The sequence below is a fragment of the Botrytis porri genome, assembly GCF_014898465.1.
Source record: "Botrytis porri strain MUCL 3234 chromosome Unknown BPOR_014, whole genome shotgun sequence".
Lineage (NCBI taxonomy): Eukaryota > Fungi > Ascomycota > Leotiomycetes > Helotiales > Sclerotiniaceae > Botrytis > Botrytis porri.
The window spans coordinates 1382003-1409090 of NW_024066088.1; the positions used below are offsets into that span (position 1 = coordinate 1382003).

A 27088-nucleotide genomic window follows, 5' to 3' on the forward strand; every position below is an offset into this window, starting at 1 on the left:
CAGGCTGCAGCTGCTCAGTCATTTAAGAGAGCAACTACTCCCTCAACGATGAATAGTGCCCCGAGTGTCTTTAACATACAACCCTTGAGTAAACTAAGTACGTCCTCGGTAGACAACAGTGCTCCGCCAGCATCTGCTTCTCAATCGGCAAGACAGTCAAGAGTTCCCGCATCAACTGAACGTTCGATGCAACGTCTGAGGACTTTTAGAGTAGCTGAGGCTTAGAATTGGTTCAAGCGACTACCCCATGATCATCGATTTAACACGAATCTTGAATCTTCCCAGGGGTTTCTCTATATGAAGGATAGATTTCAAAGGTGTAACTCTCCACTCGCGGTCATGGATTGGATCCATCAAAAATGCTTTTTAAGTTATGATTTTTCTGAACTCGGATATAAGAATTCGCATTGTAACACAGCACATACATTAGCGATAACCGATATCCCTGCATCGTGCACGACCCTGTATCTTGTACGTTTTAATTTATTGAATTAAAAATTGATTATAAATCCAAAACTATTTATAATAATATCAAAATTTATAAAAAATAAATTGAAGATTAATGAAATATAATAATTAGTTTTTAATGAATTTGGAATATTAAATAGAATATTAATTGATTTAAAAAATAATATTTTAAGATATTAATAATTTAATAAAAATTTATATTAGAATGAATCTATATTATTAAAAATAAGTTTTTCGAATTGATTTATATTATTATTAAAAAAAAGTTTGAAATTTTGAAAAATTTAAAAAATTAAGTTTTAAATACAATTTCAAAAATATATATAATATTAAAAAAATTAAAAAGAATTTAAAAATTCTTTTTAAATTTTTTTAAAATATTTCTTTATGTTCACAATAAAGGAGCAGGCCAGTGGAATGCATGTATTATTGACTATGTAGATTAATTGTACTAAGGTAAAATCTAACTACGAAGTGGAAGTGATATATGCACAGTAGCTTAGAGCACGTGCCACAACTTCCAACACTCCCCCAGAGAGCTTACTCTCTCAGCTTCAGTAGTTAGTTTCTTTAAAATTCCTTTTATACGCCCAATAACTGATTGCTTCGAAATTCGTTATTCCTTGATCGTAGGGTTACTGTTTTAATATGGTAGACCATCAAAATCCGATCGTATGCGAACAGACCTTAAGCTTATCTGTTATTCCACGTGATTTTCTTGAAATCATTAATTTTTTTTTTTTTTTTTTTTTTTTTGATAAATTCGACGTAAGATGAATCCAATGAATCTGATGAAATAGGTGAAATGGGTGGATTCAGTGATTTTGGTCGATTTGGTCAATTTGGTCGATTTAGTCGATTTTGGAGCACATACCACAACTTCCAATACTCTCCCAAAGAGCTTACTCTCTTTGAAACCCCAGCATGTTCTTGAATCTCTCAAATATCACCCTTGCGCATGGTTTTGTTAATCCATCTGCAGCCATATCACTTGTATTGACATAGCTGGTATTGACTAGATGTTTTTCTGTGAGATCTCGAATGAAGTGGTGACATATGTCAATATGCTTTGATCGCTTGTGTAGATGTGGGTTCTTGGTTAACGCTAGCGCTCCTTGGTTGTCTCCGAGCATTTGAACTCCGCTGTTGCTCCCGATATACTGTGGTCGCTCTAAGTCCCTCAAGAGTTGGGCTACCCATTGCCCTTGTTTGGTGAACATCGCCATGGAAATGTACTCAGCTTCTGTACTAGATGTAGCTACAGATGTCTGCTTCTTGCTTGCCCATGAGATTGGTCCACCATAGAACATTACTACCCCACCAGAGATGCTTTTTCGATCGGTTCTATCGCTTGCCCAGTCTGCGTCGGTGTATACTTTGATGGTGCGTTGTAGGAGGTCATATTCTTTGCAAATATCTGATTGAACTCCCCCAGGCCCAAAACGTAGTTTCTGTTTAATAGTTGACCTCAAATATCTCATAAGGTTTTTGAGTGCAACGCTGTGATGTTTGGCAGGGTTAGACATAGCTTGTGCTAATCTCCCGAGACCGAATGCGATGTCCGGTCTAGTGTAAACCATAGGGTGGATCGTACTGCCGATTGCTTGCTGGTATTCGTTTACATCAGTGAGCTCGTCGTCTGGGAGCGTTGGTCGTAGTTGGTTGTAATCCGAGATTGGTATCTTCCTTGGAGTGTGTTGACCATGGGAGATCCCGAATCGGGTAAGCATTGCATCCAGATACTCTTCTTGATCCATAGTTAACACTCTCTCTGATCTGTTACGAATGATGCGCACTCCTAAGATCTTACTAATCTCCCCCAGGTCTTTGGTGTTGAATCGAGCAGAAAGGTTGTGATAAAACCATTGAATATCTCGTTTTTGTGCAGCAGCAGTAACAATATCATCTACATACACTAGGAGAATTAGCTGGCGCGGGTGATTGGTGTATAAACACGGATCCGCAAGGCTTTGTACGAAACCCATCTTGGTTAACTCTCCTTTCAGAAGAAGGCTCCAATCTCTACCAGCTTGCTTTAGCCCATAAAGACTCCGAAGTGCATGTAGAACGCGGCCGCGACGAACATGAACACCTTGAGGGGGTGCTAAATAGATTTCTTCTTTCAAGTGTGATTCGGTGAACGCATTTTTGATATCGAAATGGGAACACTCGAGGTCCTCTCTTGCAACAATTGCAAGGAAAAGGCGAAGAGTATCGAGTCGAACAGTGGGGGCGAAGGTTTCGTTGTAATCTTTACCTAAAACTTGGCTGAACCCTCTAGCCACTAATCTGGCCTTGAATCGCTCTACCTTATTATCCTTCGTCTTAACAACAAATACCCATTTCGTTGAAACTAGATTGCTCCCTTGTGGTAAAATGAACTCTTCCCAAGTGCCATTCTTGACCAATGAGTCTACTTCTTCTTGAATTGCAGCTTGCCAGTCTTTCGCGTGCTTTTTGTCTGCCATTGCTTCTTTATATGTATTCGGTATCTTGATCCCGAGTATTTCCGTTGCTGGTAGAGCGGTCTCAGCTTCTGCTGGTGCATCTGCTAAAATAGTCAAGATCTTCGAAGCAATTTCATTATTCGTCTCCTGTTCGAATTGATGAATATTTGGAATGGCAATCATGGCGTGCTCAATTGATTCTGATCCTGGCTTATTTAAGGAAGCAAGTAAGGCCCGAATGATTTTGGAGTCTCTCTGTTCTTCTATATCGTCGTCATCGCTTCTCTTTCTCTTCCTAAGATTGTATCTCAAAGGTGGTGTGGAAGTAGATGCAGATGTAGATGCAGTAGGTGGTAAAGTTTCATTAGGTAGTGCAATATCAGGTAATACACTCTCAGGTAATGTACTCGAATTCGATGGTGTATGATCAAGTGGTAAAGTTATATCCTCAGGTGCCCTTGACTTCGGTGGTGTATGATCAGGTGGTGAAGTTATATCAGGTAAAGTAACATCACTTTCTTTGTTGTTTTCCCCTGCCGGTCTTGTTAAATCATCAGCCACTTGTCGGATATTTCCATATTCATCTTCATCAAAGCGTGGTATTTCAGTCTTTGTTCGTTTTGGTATTGGCAAGCGCACCTCTATCGAGTCTGTGATTATTTCATTTAGTGATATTGGTGGATCGACTGGAATAGACGATGATTCAGGGACATTCTTAGGTCTGCCGCGAGGCCTGCGATCAGGTTCTATATTCTTGGTACCTTGTGATCCAGCTACACAGTTTCTGAGTTTGAGATCCAGATCCCCTCCTTTGTAGCTTTCGTCGATTGTAACACGATAAGAGCGGTAAGTATAACCTAGCTCTGGTGAATAAACCTTTATATGCTTGGTGGTGTCTTTTGAGTATCCCAGGAATATCCCAACCCTTGCTGTGTCGCGAAGTTTATCATGCCTTTGTCCTTTTGGGATGGTTTTGGGGTTGATATAGGCGTAACATCGACTCCCCCAGACCTTGCATGTATCGATATCTGGTAATGTGCCTGTAAATGCTTCGAGTGGGCTTCGATCGATTCCATTTGCATCTGGGCCAATACTAGTGCGGTTTCGAATGTATACGTCGTGCTCGACAGCTTCGTCCCAAAATTCTAATGGTAAATGAGCTTCTTTCAACATTGCTCTCATGTCGGTTTCTGCAGTGCGTATATTGCGTTCAGCTGGACCATTTTGGTGAGACGATACAACCACTGTAACCTCTGATCGCACACCAGTCTTCCATTCCCAGACGGCTTGAAGAAGCTCTGGTGCATTGTCGGTTCTGGCAGCAATTACAGCTACTCCTGTAGCAAGTTCAATTTCTTGCTTCCAGGCTTTCAGTAAGGGTATTGCATCGCTCTTCTGTTTCAATAGGATGACCCAATTTACCCTTGTGGCGCTATCGATAATAAGGAGAAAGTATCTGTGCCCTCGAATGGTCCTTGGGAAAGGGCCAGCAACATCGAAATGGATCAATTCTAGCCTTTTGGATTTTCGTGCACTTAGTTGACTTGGGATTCTGTTAGTCATCTTTGTGAGAGCGCACACTTCACAGACATCAAGAGTTGAAGGGACCTTGATCGGTCTCTGGAGTGTAGTGACTTTGTGCAGATTCCTGATTTTGTCAGGGCCGAGATGATTGAAGCGTCTATGCCAGATAAGGTATCTTTCCTTCTCCGTCATGGTTAATTCTTCGACTTCCCCTTTTGTACCATCAATGATCTCTGCAGAGAGCGCAAAGAATGCAGAATCTTCGTATCCTGGTTTCACATGCGAGATGATATACATCCCATCTTTCATTGTTGCTTTGATGATCTTATTATTCTTATCGTTTTCTGGTGTGAAATACATCTTCTTGAGACTGAATGTACCCTTGAGTCCTGCCTCACAAATTCTCTTGGCTGAGAGCAGGTTGACCCCCAATCCAGGTACATATAGCACACCAGCTAATGATGTCCTTGTTCCATCCTTGCACACCATGTCCACTGTTCCTCGCTCATCCGAGTACATAGCTCCCCCACCAACCGTTATCCTTCGTCGCGGAGTACGAATTAGACTTCTGAATAGAGAACGTTGGTCAGACATGTGTGAAGTGGCGCCGGTATCAGCGTACCATTGCGATGGGGATGCCTTACTAATACTTTCTTTGGTGAGATGACAATGCTCAGAATCAGACTCACTATCGACGACACTTTCAGTAGCATCGGAGCTTGATTCGGCGATATGAGCCTTGTGCTCCCTGCGTTTTTTGTCTTTTCGCACTGGAGAGGTGGATTGTCTTCTCTTCTGTTTGTGCTTTGAATCGGATTTCAAGAGACGCTTGGCGCGACGGAGCTGGAAGCATTTTAGGACTGAGTGGCCAGGTTTGTCGCAGAGTTCGCAAGTGATGATGGATGTGTCGGTCTCCGAGCTTGTACTAGCCTTACGCTGGCGATGAGGTGGGACATATTTCTTTCCTTTTGCAAGGTGTGCCGAGTCTCCAGAGGTCTGGATCTCTGCCTCTTTGACCTGTAGATGCTTGATCTTATCGTCAATGCTTAGAGTAGAACTGACGACACGGATCATATCAATGATGACTTTGTACTCATCAGGGAGAGACAAGGTCAGGCTTTGAAAGAGTGATTTATCTGTACACAAAGCACCGGCTGAAGCATCCGCAGATAAGAGCTTTCGTCGAAGATCCTTGAGCTTATCCCATGCACCTATAATAGTCATATCAGGGGTATCGTCGAAAGAGAAGGTCTTGATCTTGAGGAGGTACTCGTCTGCTGCGATATCATCGATTCTGGAGTATTTGACGGCTAGATAATCCCAAAGTTTCTTTGCTGTATCATATTCGTCCACTAAAGCCTCATCATCGTCAGATAATGAGCGACAGATGTAAGATAATGCACTAGCGTCGTCCTTAAGAAAGGTGGCCTTTTTGTCGATATTGAGTCGAATCTTTGTAGTGGTACTGCCGCTGCCGCTGGAGACTTGAAGTTCTTCGAAATCCTGGATTAAGTTGTCGGCTGCTGCAATCCGTGCATATTCATGCAATGTCTTTTCGCATGTATAGAACCAACCTTTTCCTCGAAGTTGAATTCTTATTTGACGAGTCCAGCGTTCGTGATTCTCTTGAGTGAGAGGAGGGATGCGCTTGGAGTAATCCTTGGATCCAGTGTCTTCGTTCATTTTGAAGGTTCTGCAAGTAGAAAGCTTGCGTCGATGACCTAGGCGTGATTGATGGTGGAATGAAAGAGTGGAAGAGGAACTGTTTAAGACTGCGCTGTCCCGATTGGGATGTACTAGTGTTTGAAGGGAGAAATTCTCTTCAAGGCGGGGTAATTAAGAATAGTGAATTTTGATTTGTAGATAATGATTTTTGAAGTGATATCGAACACTATGTAGCAGGTGATGCTCTTCAGCGTTAAGCTGGAATGAATGGTCTTTTCAGTAATAACTCGTAGTTTTCTTACTTGAGGAAAAGGCGCGATGTAAGTGGTTACTTCGCTGTCGCTGCTCAGCAATCTGTTTGCTGTGCGCACCTCGTATGTTGACGTCGCGTTGCGTAGGAGCTTCTCGTCGTCAACCTCTCCTTTGGCAACGTAAGCTATTCAAAGAGCTTTCGGCCTTAGTCTTACTGCAGAGCTACCGGGCTCATAACCTGTTCACAATAAAGGAGCAGGCCAGTGGAATGCATGTATTATTGACTATGTAGATTAATTGTACTAAGGTAAAATCTAACTACGAAGTGGAAGTGATATATGCACAGTAGCTTAGAGCACGTGCCACAACTTCCAACACTTTATAGATTTTAAGAATCTGAAATTATTATTTGGATTTTAATTAGAAAATTAAACTTTTATATATTAAAAAATCTATAATATAATAACAAAATTATATAAAAATAATAAATAATTAAAAATTATAACTTATTATATTATAAATTAATATATAAAATGAAAAATTAATAATTAAAATAATATATTCTAATTTCCTGATGAATAAGTTTATTAGTTTTTTTAAAAAAAAAAATTATAAATCCATATTTAAAAGAATTTATGTTTTTAAAAAAAGTCCTTATATTTTATAATATTCCTCATAATTTTACAGATGTTACGGGAGCTGCCTCTAGGGTCACGTGGAAGTGTCTAGAGATCTCTCGAGGTGGTTTAAACTAGACTTCAAGTAGGAATTCAATAAGGTTGTAACTAATTACAATTCTTATAACTATAATAATAAAACTAATGATTGTTTTTAAGTATGAAGTTTTATATTCTAATAAAATTTATTTGTTATATAGATCTTTGTCATCTAAAGCCCTTAGGATCTGTATGCTCCTGGAGTCTGTAGCTTCTTAAGGCTCCCTTATGTAATATGCGAATGTGTTATGTAATGTCTGTCGTAACAACAGATTAAATATAATTATAATTCAATATTATAATATATTCTGTTTTTTATTAATATTTAAATTAGTTCTATTTTTAATAAATTTAAAAGAAAAATCTTTTTTAGAAATATCTTATTATTAAATATATAATCCTAATATTTAATTTTTATAATTCTTTTAATAATTGATTATATATATATATTTAATAAAATATAGTTTTTTTTAGTTTTCTAATTAAAATTAATTTATTAATAATATTATATAATTAAAAAAAATTAAAAATTATTATAAAATACTTGATTTATAATTAATTTTTATTTTAAAAAAGATTATTTATAAAAGCTTAGAATAATATATTGATATAATATCAAATTTACAATATAAAAACTTAATTTTTTCAATTCTTTATATTAAAATATATTCAAATTTATATAAAAAAAAATTAATTTTCGTTATTCTTATCAATAAATAAATTAATATAACGTAACGTATGGGGAACTCGGACATATGGGGAACTCGGACACTTTTTCAATTATTCTACACGCGATCTTGTTCTACGAGCCACACAATCCTCCAATTCCAATTCCGAATCACTTGAACTATTCTCTAGCTCTTCTTCTTCAATCTCTTCTTCTGATTCTTCAATTGGGCGTTTGCGTGGCCGTCCTCGTGGCTTTTCCTCCTTCGGTTTTTCCTCCGCCTCACGTACCATTTTCAATACTTCCTTAGTACTAAAGACAAATTGACCTTGTAATTTGACTCTTTTGCCTTTAGTTCTTTTCTTTCGAGTCTCAATTACCTCCTGAGCATCAGAGAGCTGTTTCCGAAGTAGGGCTATCTCAGCATTTTGAGATTCTACAAGCCTAGTCATTCTCTTGGCATATCGACGAGTTGGCGATGCAGGAGAACCACTGCTTGCTAGAGCTGTATTAAAGATCTGATTTGCTTGCCTTAGTTCTGTTCCATCTGGAGGAGAACTCCTGAGTATAGACAAGTCTAGGTCTTGATTGGGGGTTCTCATTTGTGGAGTAGAAGGTTGCTGGGAGGAGTTAAATGGTAATGAATCGAGTACTTTTCGTGGGGCAAAAGGTACTAAACCAGCTCCTCTCCAGCCAGCTTTAATATTAGAAGAATTCAATGCTTTTTTTCTAATATTTTGAAAGAGTTCTACCCATTCAGCTCTTTGGATTCGCTTTACACCAGCTCGAGAATATCGATCGACCTCTAAAGCATGATATCGTTTCATTGGCCCATACACCGCAATATCAAGTGGCTGAAGCAAGTGAGAGCAATGAGGAGGTAATATAAGTAAATCAATATCATTATCTATACAGAAAGCAATAAAGCTACCTGTAATATGGCTTGAATGGCCATCCATGATCAAAAGTCGAGGTCGGTCACCTGACACTTTCTTGGATTCTGGTTCGAAAACCCTTTTTAACCATTCTAATCCATGGCTATTTGAGGTCCATCCATTTGTACTAGTAGAGAACTGCCAGCTTTGAGGTGTGTCCTTTGGAATCCATGCAGAATTCGTATTCTGAGCCTTGAAAATGACCATAGGTGATAGAGCATTTCCAGCTGCATTGACACATTCAAATGCAGTTATCCATTCTTGCTTGCCAGCCGTAACTTTCCAATTCGATTTCTGAGTAGAATCGACTATAATGCGCGTACTTTGAGTACTTCCAACTCCAAATCCGGTTTCATCCATATTATACATATCATCTAATTCATACTTTCGCTCAATGAGACGCGTGCGAAACGCGTCAAACCAAGCCTGAATATTCTCCGGAGTTGCTTCTTTAGCCCGATTAGACTCTAATTGACGTGAATAGCATGTTTTAAGTTCTGGATGTCGTTTTTGGAATCTATAGATCCATTCGTGGCCTATAGGTGGAATTTCTGTCGAGGTAGGATTTCGAGATGACGCGACCCGAACGCGTCGAAGACGAATTTCGTCGGCCATTTCCTTCACCAACATAGGTGTAGCAGGGAATCCAGTGATGGTAAGTCGTGAAATCCATCGTACAAGAGTATTTTCTTCTGCGTTTGAAAGAATTTGAGCCATTTCGTGGGTTTGGGAACGTGTTTTCTTCCCAGCCAGCCTATCAGCTAGGGTAGACTTAGGGACTTCAAAATGCTCTGCAGCCTTTCTAATTGATTTAAATTCTTTCAATTGAAGTGAAATTATAGCCTTTTGAAGCTTCTCTTCAATTTAAGCAGATGTAGAAGGTGATTGGGTATGCATAATAAAAGTTATTGCGGTTTCAAGTTGGTGATGGGCTAAAAGTGTCCGAGTTCCCCATACGTTACGTTATAATATTTTTATATTAATAATTTTAATATTGAAATTATATTATATATAATGATTATTTTTATATTTTAATTACTTTATAAAAAATAAATAGTAATATAATATATTATTTATAATTATTAATAAAACTCAATAATTAATTGATTATATATTGAATTTAGAATATCTTTTTTAAAAGAAATAAAAGTGTGCACGATGTAGGGATATCGGTTATCTGATACTGATATGGGAAGATTATGTACCTGTGATGATACATGTTGCGACTACTCCCATGCATACATGAGTCCCATTGTAAAAGTTTATTCACAAAGGAGGAAAGCACAGCTACCGAGGCCCATTTGAATCATTTTGTCAATACTTGAAAAGTTAGGTTTTGTATGGGCTAAAAGTGTATTTAGAATTTAATGGTGTGTTTATATTAATAAGAATATTCAATTCAATATATAATCTTAAGAAAATATATAAAATAAAAAGAAAAGAGATATTAGTATGAATTAGAATTCAAAAAATCGATTGATATAAAAAATTAAAATTATCTCAAAAATTAAAATTTATATTCAATATAAAAGTATTTGAATAAGAAAGATTAAATATTAAAACTATATTATTATTTAAGTTTATTCAAATAATTTTATATTGAATATAAATTTCAATTTTTGAGATAATTTGAAAAAATTTATATCAATCGATTTCTTGAATTCTAATTCATACTAATATCTCTTTTCTTTTCTTTTTATTAATCTTTTAAGATTTTGTATCGAATAAAAGAATTCTATAATTTCTAGATGCTAATTAATGAAAGCTTGATTAGTTATATATCCTAATATTTAAAATATAAATAAAAATAGTTTAGTTATTATAGTTAAACTAATTATAATTTCATTAAATTGGATTAGAATTTCAGTTTTTGATATAATTTAAATATAATTATATTAATCGATTTGTTGAATTTGAATTAATAATTTTCTTTTTTTCTTTTTTTTTTTTCTTTTATTCTTTTGAAGTTATATACTAAATTGAATAATTTTTATCAATATTACAAAAACTGATTTTTAATTCGAAATAAGCGAGATAAGAAATCCTTATCGAAATTCTCTCGCTTATCAGTAATTAATCTATACATAAAAAGAAAACTATTTAAAAAAAATTATATATTAGAATTTAAATATTAATATACTTCTTATAGAAAATTCTGAAATAAATTCTAAAATCATATTAATAATATTAATAATAAAAGCTTTTTAATAATATAATTTTTTTATAAAACTATTATTTATTATATAGTTCTATATAATACAATTTTCTTTCTAAGATTTCTATATACACACCATATAAATTTTAGAAATTCTTTTTAAACCATGCAAAACTTAACTTTTCAGGTATTAGCAAAATGATTCAAATGGGCCTCGGTAACAGCTCCAAAGGCAAGCCATCGGGAATATAATGCAAAAACCGGGCATACACAATGGGAGAGTAGACAATGGAGGAGAATAATGTTAGTCAACCACAAACCGCACGGTGAAAGTCTTAAGGTCTGGTGTACTTCCCAGACTAATCAACGACATTTTGCGTATTAACAAGTCGATTGAAGATCCATAGAACTTCGGGTAGAAGCTGAAGATCTACTGGGGTTTCATTCTACAGGTGAACGGACTAGATGGGAACGCCGGGCGGGTCTTTTTTCCAGATCTGTTTTTCAAAAAGAATGTTACAGGATGTATGGTGCTCTCATGGCTTGTGTAAGCGGCTCAGTGATTTTCTTACGAGAGAAGCGGTGCAATCTTTCAACTTACCTTTTACGAGATGAATGCACCAGCTCAACTTTGTCACAGTATTTGGAAAACAGGGGAATTTCGCAGGAACAATACTATATGGAAACAAAGACGTGATGGGCTAATAGAGCCTGCTCTTGCAAATGAGTAGAATGTTACCCCTTCAAGTTGGTATATTCCTCAGTATGTATGGTTGTTAGCTTGGAGCTGGATTAGTGAAATCGTGGGTTACATATGGTATCATATGGGAAAGTTGTTCAAGCGATTAGCCAAGACGAAGGTGGAACAGACGGAGCAGGGTGTTTGATGTGATTTAGGTTAGCCTGTGGGAGTGTCAAAGTTGTAGATCTAATTAAAAGATTTATTAGGATCCAGAATTTTCAATATCAATACATCTGTCTTGTAAAACCACTTTTATCACGTGCATTCTTAGAGATGAGGCTGAAATGATCTTACTCACGTGATCATTTGCAATTTCCACAGGCGGGGGCAGGGTACACCTACATACAGGTACCGCGCTCAGCGCAATTGAAAATCCCAAGTTTATCGTCTGCTATCCACGCGTAGAGAGAAACTAACTTAGGATTTCTTCTGGAATTGGAATTCGAATATGGCTCCACAAACTACCAACTGGGCAGTCGAGATAGCCAAAGGTCGAATGGCCACAACTAAAGACGAATACGAAGAGATGAATAACCAGATGTCACGCATGGGCTTGAAGGGTGCTTATAATCCAGCAAATGTCTATCCTGGATCTCGTTTCACTCCGAGCTCGAAGCCCACACCAGAAGAAGTTCGTGAGAGGGCTCGATTGTCATCACAAAAGATACTATCGGATTAGAATACACTGAGGACCATTGTTCAGTTACACGCCGATACATTAGAAAAGCGTTGGATGAAAAAGTCGAGAAAGAAACAGAGGGATATGCTTCTGGAAGCTTGGCCCAATATGTCTACTACACATCGTCCTGATTACGAGGCATTCAGACAGGAGTGTACCGGACGCATACTCATGGGACTCTCGAAATTTCAGGAAGCTTACAAGTGGCCTTATATCAACCTGCAAGACCTCAGTAGCAAATCTCTGATCATTTTCATCATTAGTCAAGGACACAACCCTCCAAGCGCGTTTGCTCGCGCCGACCTCAATGCAACACACCTTGGAACTGTTGCGCATTTTATTCCTGAGCCAGCTTTCCTTCCCTTTCATACACTGTTCTTGGACGGTGATGAAGTGGAAACATATGGAAGATTAGTTTCGTGGGAGGAGGATAATGATGCTGCTGATCTGATGTTTACAGAAAGACAATTCAGCCCTGGTGACGGTTTGAAAGCATTTGAACTTCAAGAAAAGATATATCCTTTCCTCATCAGATGTTGTGAGCTCATTCTTCACGACTTCACCAAAGCGGTTGCTTTGCTTGATGCAAATATTCCATCAGGTATCCCACCGGATTCGATCATTGCTCCGGAGCCCACTTCATCTACCGTCACCGAAATACTTCCATCTCTAGCCACCATTTCAGCGGAAGCACCGTATCGTTTACCAGCGAATATCGATTTTGAGCGCCTCCGTGAAATATTTGCTGCAAGACTTGCAGCAGCAGAAGACTATCTCTTTGATTTGAGGGAGGATCCTGGTTTTTTTGCTGACACAATCATCGATTGGAGCGAGCATCGGAATGATGCATTGTTAGACACAAATGGCAATCCACATCCAACTGGACCACACACTCAGGATTTCTGGGGCCGCGTGGTTAGAAATATAATCGGTGACGGATATTCCAACTACGAAACTTGGTTTCTTCTTCATCGACAAGCTGCTCTATTATGCACATTGATGGAAAAATACAAGGATGAAATTTCTTATAACAAACAACTTCCCAAGGAATACCTCACTGCCATTTTGAAGTTTAGAGAACTGTAAGGATATATTTCTTGCCCGATATACAACACTTTGAAGCTAACCATTTTGAAGACTCAAGATAAGTGCGGAAGCACCGATCAACTACCTCCAGAATATCCAGTCCTCACCACCCCTCCGACATCACTTTACACGTGCTCCGCAAGCACCGGGCACAATCAATATGTATATAATGCCCAAAGATGAGAGGAGTCCATTTTTTCACAAACCATGGGGTCTTTTGTTGATTTTATGGGACCGGGAGAAACGAGATTTATTTGGATTGACGAATGTCATTGATGCATTTGAACAACTGATGCAGGACCCAGAAGAAAGCAAGAATATCTCTTCATATATTGCAGATCGATTCTCAGATCTAGCCATATTGTCTCGAGCACTTTATGAAGTTGAGAATTATCAGCCTTGGGCTGCGACTTTTGATGACGAATACAATGTAAGGAAATTCTCCAATTTATGTTTTGTACTTGATGTATTTCTAGGCTGGAGTCCAACGATAGGAGTTTCTTTGAATTTCTGGCTTGCCAAAGTGCTTTCAAGAACAAAAATATTTCACAGATTAGAAACTCACTATTAACCTACCTGTTAACCTACCTGTTGAATTATGGATTCCAAAATTGTCCTATGATTATCCACAATTGGGCCACAAGCTTATCATTTATTTGCAGAACAACCACCAGGGAGAAGTGCTCAGGATCACAATGAAAGATTTTGTTTTCAACAAAGATTATCTCAAGTACATGGACTCTGTTTTGAAAGGTATCGTACAATACTGCATGCTGAGTGATGGCAAGTTCAAATATCCTGTCAATAAAAAGCGTACAAAACAAAACACGGAACAGATGATCTTGGCTGAGAAAAATCTCGACTTTTTCTGGGAGAAGTTTGATGCCAACTGGAAGAAACTGGCGAAAAAGAACATCGATGCATGCTTTGGAGGGCATCCGCCAAGAAAGAGAGGAGAGCTTCAAAGAACGCCAGCATGGGTTGAGCCGTTACAGATTAAAGCTACAACGCAATCTCAAAAGCCTCAAGCACCCAAGATTGGGCACATGATGAGGAAAACAATAAAGTCAAGACAAAAACGAAGAAAGCAAAATCTAAGACTAAAGGGTCCACACAGCCGCTCACGCAACCTGAAACACAACCTGAGGCTCAACCCGAGAACCCCGAGCCACAGCCCAACGTCGAGCAACCTAAAGTCAAGATCCCTCATCACCTTATGCGAGTGTTCAATACATTATTCTTCCAGCCTGGTCAGAACAATACACCAGGCGACGTCCCTTGGGTTGAATTCCTAAAAGCAATGGTACAAATGGGCTTTGCTGCACAGAAATTGTATGGGAGTGTTTGGCAATTTACACCTGTTCCAAATGAGGCAGCGGTGAAAACAGGAGTGGAAAGAAGTATTCAATTTCATGAACCGCACCCGGGCGTCAAGATTGATTTCGTCGTTGCTCGGAGAATGGGAAGAAGATTGATGAGAAGTTTTGGATGGTGGGGTGGTATGTTTGAGGAGAAATAGTGCGGTGTACGATTGATTGAATAGATCGTGCAGCGTTGGAAGGGTGATTGAATTGCATCACACCGGAAATTCAAAAACATGACCCTTGGACGCGATTTTTTTTGCCTATCGCATGAACCTCGAGCATTAGTATTGATTCGATTTGATCGGTGTCTAAAAGGGGCGGTGTAATTGGAGGGAGGGGGTACGCTGGTGTAAAACTAAACGTCATCCACGACGGTGTGGTTGTCAATGGAAAATCATCATTGACTTGATTAGTATCGGGTAGCCACAATTAACTTTCTAGTAAAGACTTTGATAGAAATCAGTTCTACCTCCATATAATTCAGTGATTAACCATCATCCCCAATGTCATTGCGACTAACTGACACTCCTCTCTTTCATCTCGAGGCATTTTTGTGTCTCCCACTACTGTAGAAGTCATTGCCTAGAGAAAAATAACACATTTACATTGAGTTGGAACCGTCCACTATCTTGACCTGTATCTGATAATGAGACCTTGATTCTAAATTATGAGAGAGTACTTAAATCTTTCTGTTTTGATTTGTTTGGGAATGAACAAGTACAAGCAGATCTTCCCTGCTCCAAATATATCTTAAAGTTTTGACGGACTAGGCTTGGGCTTTTCAAATCTTACAGTGCTGATATCATAAGCTTTGTGAAGGCTAGCTTGACATACATATCGTCGAAGTAAATGAATGAATTTAGGTTTGAAAAGCATATTCAGTTTTTGGGTATCAGGGGATCTGGTGATGAAATACATTCAGAATTGTTCTTATCTAATTCCCTAATTGCATCCTTCAATCGTGCCACAATCTAATCCTATCATTCATACCCCTCACTTATACTGATATCTCTGCCAACTCTCCGTCTTCGCTCGGAACTGATTGACAGCATGTCTTGTAACACCAGGACTACTATCATAAGTTTGCCAGGTCAAATTCTCGGAATCAGCCCACTTGACCAAGAACTTGCTATCCAACTTTGTCTCTTTATTTTGCTGATCTTCGAACAAGATTTCGTATTCCTTCTTTGGCTTTTCTTTTCCATGGCCCTTGGTGTTGTGTTGCCAGTAGTTCTTCACAGCCCTCGCATCAACATTTTGGATGGCAACCCAGCTGGGTTCTATTCCGGGGCCCCAATGAATAAGGCACTGTGGGCCATCATCTTGCTCCTCGAGAATGTAGATGGTCGAGAATGGGAATTCATTATTTGGAGAAAATGCCACCATGAACAGAGGTGTGCCGTCTGCTTTTGAATCTTTGCGCATGAGTCCCTTGTAACTACCCAAAGGCGCTGGTGCTTTTTCTTTGCCCTTGTTGGCAGCTGCATTTTGACTTCTGCTTGGACCTGCAGTAGCATTTTGATGTTTTTTGCCGGGCGCACGTTTCTGGATCGGATGATCTTCCTCTTCTCCTGTCACAAAGTCAGTATCGTGAGTTCCCCAGAGCTAAAAACAAGGAACAGAACTTACCATCATCTTCGAGGATATCATCTCTTGTCGACATTCTAGTGACCGCCTCTTTTGGTACACTTGGCCAAATCAACCACTCTGAGCCCACTCTTTTCTGTCTCGCAAACCTCTCATCTTCGTCTTCATTCTCGTCTCCATCCCACATCTCCAAAGCGCGCAACCAATCTGACGCTTTGAAAACAGCACACTTTCTCATTTCTTCACATCTGCCGTCTAACCTGTACATCACTAAATCATCCTCGCCTGTAATGACCTCGTTCTTCGCAGCTTCGATGTCATCGGTCGCAGTGACATAAATACTAGGAGGATTTCTCCGAGGTCTGTTCGCGGCACCATAATGAAGAGGGAGAAAACTGCTCGCAGTATTGCGGCTAAGACTTAGGATATCGTAAGGGCGGAAACCTATCTCCCATGGAGTGCGGGACTCCTGCGATTTGGAAGACTTTCCTTCGGCGACTTGATCATTGGAGGGATCGTGGACGATGTAGAGAGATTCGGGAACTTTGTTCGGAGGGTGGCGGAGGTCGTTCATGACTATTCGGTTAATTCGAATATCTAGATTTGGTGGTTTTGTTGATTTGAAAATAAGTGGAGAGGGTTCTTGTTAATTGCTGGAAGGTAGGAATATGTCGATTTATGTAGAGTTGGAGCTATGCAGGTAACAATGGAAGAATATTCTAGCAACTACAGTATTGTCTAGTAGAATTCAGGTCTTCGATGGTCAAGAAAGAATGTACATAGCGAGAACCCTCGATGACTGTCTCAAGTCAAGCAATGAAGAATAAGACTCGAATGTTCGGGATAAAAGGCCCGTTGATGAAGGATAGAATCAAAGAGCGAGTAATAAAGTGAATATTCGAAGTTCTACGATATTCAAAAAGATAGAGGTGACGAGTCAAATGATAGAAATCATAGGAAATCAAAATAAAAAGATTGAGTGCTCATCTCTAGTACTCTTGTGACTTTTTTTGGTCAAATCATCTAGACACTGATACCTTGACTGCGTAAAGAAGGGATTGGATTTATCTAGTAGCTAGCTGATTATCATTAGAATGAAAGAGGTAATCACAATGATTTCATAAATGAAATTCTTTCTATCCACATTCAAAGGTAGTAATTGTGGGATAAATGAGTGCCAACATGTTTCTTCAATCTGGGGGTGATTGTTGATGCAGTGTTTCATCCAAGGCTCCTTTCCACATCCAGTACATGCATGATAATTCTGCGTGAGCTTTTCACAACCTAAATATCTATCAATTCGAACTCCATTTCTTGAACTTCTCTACGGAAAGTTAGTGGTGGCACGTGACGAAACTAAGCTTGACCTCACCATCATCATACCCTACCGTGACATCTATCAACTTTTGTCATTTGAAATCTGTTTTTTCTTCTCCATCTACTTCTCCAAGATCATATCAGACTATGATAGTATGTACCTAAGAATTTATTTGGAGTTTCCCAACGCAGTGATGCTATAAAAAGTTGATGAAGAGAAAGCGATCAATCTGACAACCATCAAAACAAGAGCATTCAACCTGAATCTAAAACGTACTTTGGACAAGTAGTTGCAAATTAGATATCTTTATATGGATATCAAAAGCAATTAAACTTGTATATTTCACAACCATCCACTCAAAAAGAAATTGGGTGTCCTCTAACAGTGCTTGTATAGAAGTGTTAGAAATCCGAGTGGGCTGTCGCTAAGGATTCGGTAAACCTCGATAGTTGAAAGAGGGAACCAATCAGAAAAATTAGAACTTCTGCCATGGCAGACCACAGGAACCAGAGTTGTTGAATCTAGTGCATAGTCCCCCAGATAATCTCAAAGGTATCCTTTACCTTCAATCCTTCAATTGACTCATTGCACTTAAGCAGATATCTCCGATCAATGCATGAGAGCATATGCTGCCTGTTTGGAATTCTAACTTAGTCCCTGAATGTTCATTTTTAAGCTAGAAATAAATCCATTATCTCTCTTGACGTCATTATCAATCTGGGCTAGTCAAAAGAAAAGTGTCACCGGTATGACAATATCGCTTAGAGGGTTATGTCATGTGACTTGAATATTTCTCTTAGCTAAATCGAATATGAGTGATATACTACTTGTTAGAATCTATACCAAGGACAAATGCCTCTTTTTTTATTTTAAGTAAAGCTTCAGAACGAGAAAGTTGAGAAAGTTCTACCTCCTTGAGGTATTGTTACATTTTTGAGAATTTTACATCAAGAAATACAGACTTTCGAAGGCAAATGAAAGAACGATACTAGACCAATAATAAAACATTACTAGAAAGTAGGACAAGTCGACTAAAGTTTTATCTAAGATACCTCTAAAATCAATGGACCGTTGTTCGAGCTCCTAGTGTAGTATCTACTCTTTATTCAAAGTGTATCTCGAAAGTCGATATTAACTTCAAGGAACCTATTCAAAGAAACGAAAAAAATTGAGACGAGACTGCCTTTTCATGATCATCTAGTTCCAAATATTGGAAAACTATCTGCTTCCAGATTTTATCACGTCAAAAGTTGAGACCCTGTTGAATGAGCTAATTATTTTATTATTATCTTTACTCTTTTCATTAAATCATTCTTTTCTAAACCTAGCTTTCAAGTATCTATAACGTAACTTGACTAGAAGTGGGTCATGTCATGATATAGGTCACAAAAATCATATTTTCCTATTTGACCTTGTCCTACATACTACAAAGTGATCTACAACTATCACTGATCCAACTGAACTATCACTATCCTTTTCCTTTTCTATCTCTCCTTCTACCTGATCAATTTGACGCTTGGATGGTCTATTACATCGTCGTTTTGGTAAAAGTGTTTGTTTAACCTCCTCGATAATTTTCAATACTTTTTCAGTATTAAATACAAATTCACTTTTTAATTTTATTCTCTTTCCATTTTTTCATTTCTTTTGTATTTCAAGTAACTCTTTATGTTTTTGAAGTTCCTTTCGAAAAATAGCATTTTCAGCATTTAAACTTTCAATCTGATGAGTTATTCGCTTTACATATCTCTGTACTGGAGAAGTAGGCAGATTATTAGTGGATAAAGCTGAATTGAATACCTTATTTGCTTGTCGCAGCTCAATATCATTCGGGGGAGAGCTATTAAGCAAAAAGAGATCTAGATCTTCTAGGTTTGCTGGTGTATTTGGAGTAGAAGGTGGTAATAAAAGCAAAGTTGGAAGATTATTTAGAACTTGACGAGGACTAAATGGATTCAAACCTGTTCCTTTCCATTCGCTTTTGATATTTTGATAAATAAGACCTTTTTCTCTTATCTTTTGAAAAAGCTGTACCCAATCAGACCGTTGTATTCGTTGTATTCCTGCTCGAGAGTATCAATCAACCTCTTAGGCATGATATCGCTTCATCGGTCCATACACTCCAACATCCAATGGCTGAAGTAGATGCAAGCAATGAGGTGATAGAATAAGAAGATCAATCTCCTCAATACAGAAAGCAATTAAACTTCCTGTAATATGACTAAAATGATTATTTATAATCAATAATCGAGGCTGATCTCCTAATATTTTTCGAGATTCTGGCTCAAAAACCTTACATATTCATTCAAAGCCATAACTATTAGAAGTCCACCCACTATTGCTTGTTGAGAAATACCAGTTTGGAGGAGTGTTAGTTGGAATTTATACAGTGTTGGTATTCTAAGCCTTGAAAATGATTATAGAGGATAAAGAGCCTCTATCTACATTCACACATTCCAATATAGTTATCCACTCTTGCTTTCCTACTGTAACCTTCCAATTCGATTTGAAAGTAGAATCCATAATTATACATATTGATTCTATTTCTTCAATTGTATATCCTATCTTATCCATATTATATATATTCTTGAGTTTATAATGTCGTTCTTCGATTCGTACTTGAAATATTGAAAACCATATTGAAATTGTTTCAAATGTAGCTTCTTTATGCCTTACAGATTTCAATTTACAAGAATAGATTCCTTTAAGTTTGGGATATCGATTTAAGAACCTATAGATTCATTATTGACCTATATGATTTGATTGAAAAAATAAAGGGGTAAGTCAACTACCCCACTTTCCGACCACCCCCTCTTTTCGACCACCTCAAAAACCACACCGCTTTGAGTAATTATAAAATTTATACTTTGAATAACTCAACAATGCTTTAATCAATTGATTTGAAATTTTGATATTATTATAATTGTGATATGAAGAATAGATATACCGAAGAAGATATCGCAGAGGCTCTTAGAGCGATTACAAATGGAGCAAGCATACGAAGAGCTAGCTTGGATTATGGTGTTCCACGTACCACACTTCACGATCGAATATATGGTGGAGTTTCGCATCAAAAAGGCGCCCAAATACTTCAAAAGTTATCTCCAATTCAGGAGAATCGACTAGCAGAATGGATATTAGTACAGGAAGCTCTTGGTACTAGCCCTACACATCGTCAAATCAGAGAGATGGCAGAGCACCTCCTTATTGTACGAGGGGAGGATCCCTCACTTGGAAAGAAATGGATACATAGCTTTTTTCGAAGGCATCCTAATATTGGAACTAAGAAGCAACATCAAATCGATTCTGCACGAGTTTCAGGTGCTACATCTGATATTATTAAGAAGTGGTTCCGGAACCTCGCAATCCCTGAAATCAAGGCTATTAAGCCGGCCAACAGATGGAATATGGATGAAGCAGGTATAATGGAGGGTCAGGGTCTTAATGGACTAGTAGTAGGAAGCACTGATCGAAGATTTATTCAAAAAAAGCAACCTGGATCTCGAATTTGGACCTCTTTTATAGAATGCATTTCAGCCAATGGAAAAAGCATTACTCCCCTTGTAATATATAAGGGAAAATCAGTTCAACAACAATGGTTTCCAACAGATTTGACTCTATTCAAGGGTTGGAACTTTACCGCTACAGAAAATGGATGGACTACAGATGCTACAGCTTTAGAATGGCTGAAAAAGATCTATATCCCTCAAACTACCCCTATTCAGCCGGAAAATTCAAGACTCCTCATTTTGGACGGACACGGAAGCCATGAAACTACAGCATTTATGTTAGAATGCTTTAATAACAACATATATCTCTTATTTCTCCCACCACATACGTCACACGTACTACAACCACTCGATTTATCTGTGTTCTCACCCCTAAAAAGTGCATATCGAATCGAACTTAATAAATTAAGTCTATTATCCGATTCCTCACCAATTGGAAAGCGCAATTTCCTTTCTTGCTATCGGAAGGCTAGAATAGAAGGTTTAACTATTCAAAATATCAAGTCTGGGTGGCAAGCTAGTGGTCTTTGGCCCAAAAATATGGCTAAACCTCTTATGAGTCGACTTTTGCTTGAAAATAGCAATAGAGAGGTTTTATCACTTAATCCTGAATCTGATGATGATCCTATTCTTCAATGGAATATATATTCATCGTTTATTCTATGGAAAACCCCTCAAAAAGGAGCCGATATCAGAAAATATAGAGATATAATGATTCAAGAGAAGGAGATCGATTTGCCAACACGAAGATTACTATTTCGCAAGATTATAAAAGGATTCGATGCTAAGGATTATGAACTCTTAGAGGCAGAGAATAAGATTAGAAAGCTAGAATATCAATTAGATGAAGCATTACCTAGAAAAAGGCGAAAGGTTGTGGTATCTCCAAATTCGAAGTTCGCAGGGATTAGAGCTATAAGGCGTACACAAATTGAAGCTGGAGATCGTGAAGATGAGGTAGATGATAGCTCTAGTGCTATAGAAAGTGATTCTACAGGCGATTTCATTGAAGTTCAATAGTTATTGAGTTATTAAAGTTTTAAGTGTAGATAATATGAATTTTTTAGGTGGTCGGAAACAGGGGGTGGTCGGAAAGTGGGGTAGTTGACTTAGATAGTGATACAAAAATGACACATTGATTTAGAATTTCTTGAGCCATTTCTTTCAACAACCCAGGAGTTGCAGGATATCCAGTAACTATCAATCATGAGATCCATCATACTAGAATCTTCTCTTCCACATTGGAAAGTTTTTGAAAGGATTTGTAAGATTGAAAACATAATTGTCATCCAGCCATTCGATTTATCAAGATTGACTTCGGAATCTTAAAATGAATAACAGCACTTCGAATTGAAGTAAATTGTTTATTTTTTAGACTTTCTATAGCCTTTTGAATATTATCTTCCAATTCACTACAATTTAATAACTTTCAATCCATTGTGTATTAAATAAACACATAAAATAAAGAAATGAAAGGGTGATTTTGACCCATATCATGACATGACCCACTTCTAGTCAAGTTACATTATATTAAATAATTAGATAGTAGTCTTTAATGATTTTATTTTCATTAGACAATTCATACCTTTAAATCATTTCATTAGATGAGATCATATTATTATATTGTATTCGAGAACTTAATATGATAAATTTTCTATTTCCTATTTTCTATTAGTCTTATCTTTAATCATGTTAATAGTCCCAGCTATAAGGAATTGTTTACAATTATAGAAAGCAACAACAATCATCTAGTCATCGGTTAATCTTTAAAAAAAAGAAATCATTCAACTACTGAAACGATCACGAATCAACTACATCTAAGGGCCTCACAGGAGGCTCCCCTATGCCGCTAGTGATGCGCGCCCCCGGCGCGCCGAGCGGCTCCCCAACCCAAGAGGTGATCCCCCCTCAATCAAGTACCATTACCCCAGGGGCAAGCATTGCCCCTCCACCAATTATAAGATCGCTCACAGGCTCTGCCCTTGGCGTAATTAAGGATCGATTCGAAAGGATCGATAAGACAGAACGGGAGAAGCGAGAGGTGATCGAGGCGTTCGCAGCACTAGCGGATAAGCTTGCACAAGGCTTCCAGGGTCAACAACATAGACTCGCAGTGAATATTAAAGGGACGATCATCTCCACACTGCTGGGAGCAGCAAAGGCTACTTCTGATCAATGGATAGGGCTCACAACAGAGCATTCACGAACAGAAAGCAATAAGCAGAAGACCTACACTGATGCACTGAAAACTCGGATAGTGCCTGAGGCAGAAAGCCCCACTAAGGCCCCCACCAACACAGGACGCCCTGCTCCTATTGGAGGAGCGAACACTGAGCGTATAGAAGCACGCAGACTCAAGAGGGAGAATGACCGGATCGAGAAAACGATCCTTATAATAGCTAATGGGGAAGCTCTGCTCTCAGAGACAAATCCCTTCCTACTAAGACTCAGAATAAAAGAGGCAGTTACTGGACTCACATTAGCAGAGATCCCCTTCCTTCAAAGGAATAATACGGGCTGGACTCTACGATGCAGCTCTAGCGCCAGCCGGGAGAAGATCATGAAAGCAGATAACTCTGAGCGGGTGCTTAAGACCCTCCATGCAACAAGCATGCGCAGACTAGAGAAGTGGTTCATGTATGCAGTCCCACAAGTACCTCACGATTTTTATCACATCGAAGGAGCTCCTGCTCCTATGCCTACTGAGCTTATCAAAGAAGAGATCACAGCTCAGACCGGCAAGCAGCCGGTCAACTACCGACTGGCACGTAGCGGGGTTAACCCGATCACTAAAAGAGCCACCTGGATCATTGGCTTCAATACTGCAGTATCGCGGTTCCGACTATTCAATAGTAGCTCCTACTCGGTTCTCCTAGACAAACCCCGGGAAATTCAACTTCACAGTACTGGCTGCCTAGGGTACTGCAACCCCTTCACCTGCAACAGAGCCTCACGATGCTCGACATGCGGTAAACTAAACACTGAGCACGAGGGTGCACTCGTACACCAACAATGTACTAGAGCAGCTCAATGCGCCAACTGCCACGGACCCTTCCGCGCTGGCCACTCCAACTGCCCAGCTGCCCCTAGGGTCTATGCTAAGCGACGGATCGTTCTGACCGCAAAGGAACTGGCCGCAGTCAGAGCTGTCGGCAGAAAAGACTACGAGACGCTGCACAGAGCAGATATAGACGAGGCAGAACATACCTCTGAATCACCTCTGTCTCCTATCGTAACAACCGCAGAAACCCCGATCACTTCGGGGGCGAGGATCATAGCATATGAGAATGAGCGCCTCAGCAAGCGCCCACGCAGGCTCAGTACAAGTCTGCCGATCGCACCAACCGGATTACGCACACGCTCAGCTCGTAACCAGAGCCAACGGAATCTCAATATAGAAGCGCTAGCAGAGAAAGCCTTCACTCCAATAGACCTGGAGATGATCGATACAGAAAACTCTATAACAGTTGCCACTGCACCTAGACCCTCTCTATGAGTGATGCAATCAATGGGTACACTCAAAGAAACAAAGGCCTCACTATCGCTTGGGCGAACGCAGGCCGGGGACACGCGAATCATATCACACTACTACAATTAGCAGCGGAGGCTCAATTAGATGTGATCTGTATACAGGAGCCAAGACTATACTGGAATTCAACAACACAAAATCACAACGCATACGATCGATATCAGCCGACCGACAACTGGAACCTCCGAGGAGACTTGGAGGAGAACGAGCAAGGCCCTAGGGTCATGACATATATACGAAAAAGCGCGAACCTGAAAGTAGAGCAAATGAGTCGACTCGGAAACAGAGACCTACTCTGGATACGAGTCAATGGATACTCGATCCTGAATGTCTATAGAGCTCCGTGCACTTTGGATATTATTAATTACATTACACACCTGGTTCCAAATGAGCGTACAGTCGTAGGAGGGGACTTTAATGCAAAGCACGATCTGTGGGAACCGGGGGTGATCACAGCCAACCAGGGGGCACAGCTCGCAACATGGGCAGACGAGCAGGGCATGGAGTTTATAGGTACTCCAGGCATACCCACTCACGCAAGAGGGCACGTGATAGACCTGACCTTCTCCAACATACCGTTCGCTTATACAGAGGTACTGGAAGAACTCCATTGTGGATCTGATCATGCTACCCAGGTCACTACTCTGACGAATCGTGGAACAACAGAGTGGGATCAGTATCGCTATCGGATAAAGGAAGTGGATCTGCCTAGATTAGATGGACTAATGGCCAACCAGCTAGCTCACCTCAATGATGTAGACATTCAGACTACAACTGAGATTGAAACCCACGTCAGTGAGCTGGCGAATGCGTTAGAAAAAGCGATCCGAGCAATCGGCAAGATTGATCGGAAGGTAGGAAAAGCCTCGCCGTGGTGGACGGACGAGTGCAGAGAAGCCCACCGAGCACACATAGAAGCACGGAGGGGATCAGACCCGGAAAGGAAGACTAATGCTACTCATCTCTTACAAAAGGTAGTGCGACAAGCCAAGAGATCCTACTGGGCAATGCGTCTCGACGGAGTCAAAGACGACAAAGAACTCTATCGGGTTATGGGATGGCACAAATTAACCCCCGAAAGTAATGCGAAATCCCCCTCCCTAATAATCGGCGAGCGGGTGATCTGCGATACAAAAGAGAAGGCAGATGCTTTATTCACAGCGGTTCTGGATCGTTTCAGGGCAGACGACGACCTACCAAACGATCCGCTGCTCAATCAAGCACACAAAGGGATACTCCCCTGGAAAAGAACGATCTCTGCAGAAGAAGTGGAAAAACATGTCATAGGAGCTACTTGCACTGCGCCTGGAGTGGATCGAGCCACTGTGCGCATCCTCAAGGCATGCTGGCCGAGCGTCAAATCACTGATCCGGGAGATATTTGCATCTTGCCTAGCTCTAAACTACTATCCAGAAGGTTGGAAGCTAGCGGAAGTAGTAATGATCCCTAAGGTGGGCAAGAAAGACAAAACGTCACCGCGGTCGTGGCGACCGATAGCCCTGATCTCCTGTATCGGTAAGGGGCTCGAACGGTATATAGCTAGTCAAATATCCTGGACAGCCCTGAGACACAAGGTAATCAGCCCGCAGCACTGCGGAGCGCTCCCCAGAAGATCAGGTACTGATCTAACGGCGGCTTTCACTCACGATGCGGAGCTTTCATTAGCAACGGGTAATGTGGTCTCGATTGTTACAATGGATGTTCAAGGAGCTTTTGACGCTCTCCTAAAGCGCCGACTCCTGAGCCGAATGATCAAGCAAGGATGGCCAACTCCGCTGCTCAAACTAATAGACTCGTTCCTTACAAATAGGAAAGTCAGAGTAAGACTCGAAGGCATCACAACAGAGGAATACCCAGTAGCATGTGGTACTCCTCAGGGGTCCCCCCTATCACCTATACTCTATATGCTATATCTCGCTGAGCTCCTCAACCGAGATACCAAATATCGCTTTGGCTACGCTGACGATATTGCGATCTATCACTCCTCCAAGCATCTCTCCACGAATGCCAGGATCCTTCAACGACGCGTTCGACAGATCATCCGATGGGGTAAGGAGAACAAAATCCTATTCGCCTCAGAGAAATTCGAGCTACTCCATATAACCAGACGACACGATACCACCAACCCACCACTAGTCGTTAACCCGGATCTGATAATCACTCCAGTACCGATTGTAACGAGTGGAAGCACTCAACCCACTCTAAGATGGCTTGGTGTCTTCTTCGATCGTCGGCTCTCGTTTCTACAACATGTCAAAACACGCACAGCGAAAGCCATGAAAGTAGCCTCGCACATCAGGTCGATCGCCCGCACTCTGCATGGGCCACCAGCTTCCTACTTGAGAAAAGCAGTGATCACCTGCGTCCTTCCAGTAGCACTATTCGGCACTGAAGTATGGTACGCTGGCAAACTCAAACCGAGCCTCGGTCAAAGCGAAGCAAGCA

At 39.8% G+C, this 27088-nt stretch overlaps 3 protein-coding genes across 3 annotated transcripts; 2 read left to right on the forward strand and 1 right to left on the reverse strand.

Annotated features, from left to right (window-relative positions):
• Window positions 1-12019: 12019 nt before the first annotated feature.
• EAF01_009730 (uncharacterized protein) lies at window positions 12020-14855 on the forward strand (the record flags this gene model as incomplete). The annotated part of the gene is made up of 5 exons (XM_038917986.1): window positions 12020-12202; window positions 12275-13332; window positions 13388-13766; window positions 13999-14324; window positions 14366-14855. 5 exons carry the CDS (start codon window positions 12020-12022, stop codon window positions 14853-14855), a joined length of 2436 nt encoding a protein of 811 aa, XP_038766795.1.
• An 838-nt stretch (window positions 14856-15693) lies between these two features.
• Window positions 15694-16861, reverse strand: EAF01_009731 (uncharacterized protein; the record flags this gene model as incomplete). Its single annotated transcript, XM_038917987.1, has 2 exons — window positions 15694-16271; window positions 16330-16861. 2 exons carry the CDS (start codon window positions 16859-16861, stop codon window positions 15694-15696), a joined length of 1110 nt encoding a protein of 369 aa, XP_038766796.1.
• Window positions 16862-20535: 3674 nt separating this feature from the next.
• Window positions 20536-22134, forward strand: EAF01_009732 (uncharacterized protein; the record flags this gene model as incomplete). The annotated part of the gene is made up of 1 exon (XM_038917988.1): window positions 20536-22134. The coding sequence occupies one exon, from the start codon at window positions 20536-20538 to the stop codon at window positions 22132-22134; it is 1599 nt and encodes a 532-aa protein (XP_038766797.1).
• Between the last annotated feature and the right edge of the window lie 4954 nt (window positions 22135-27088).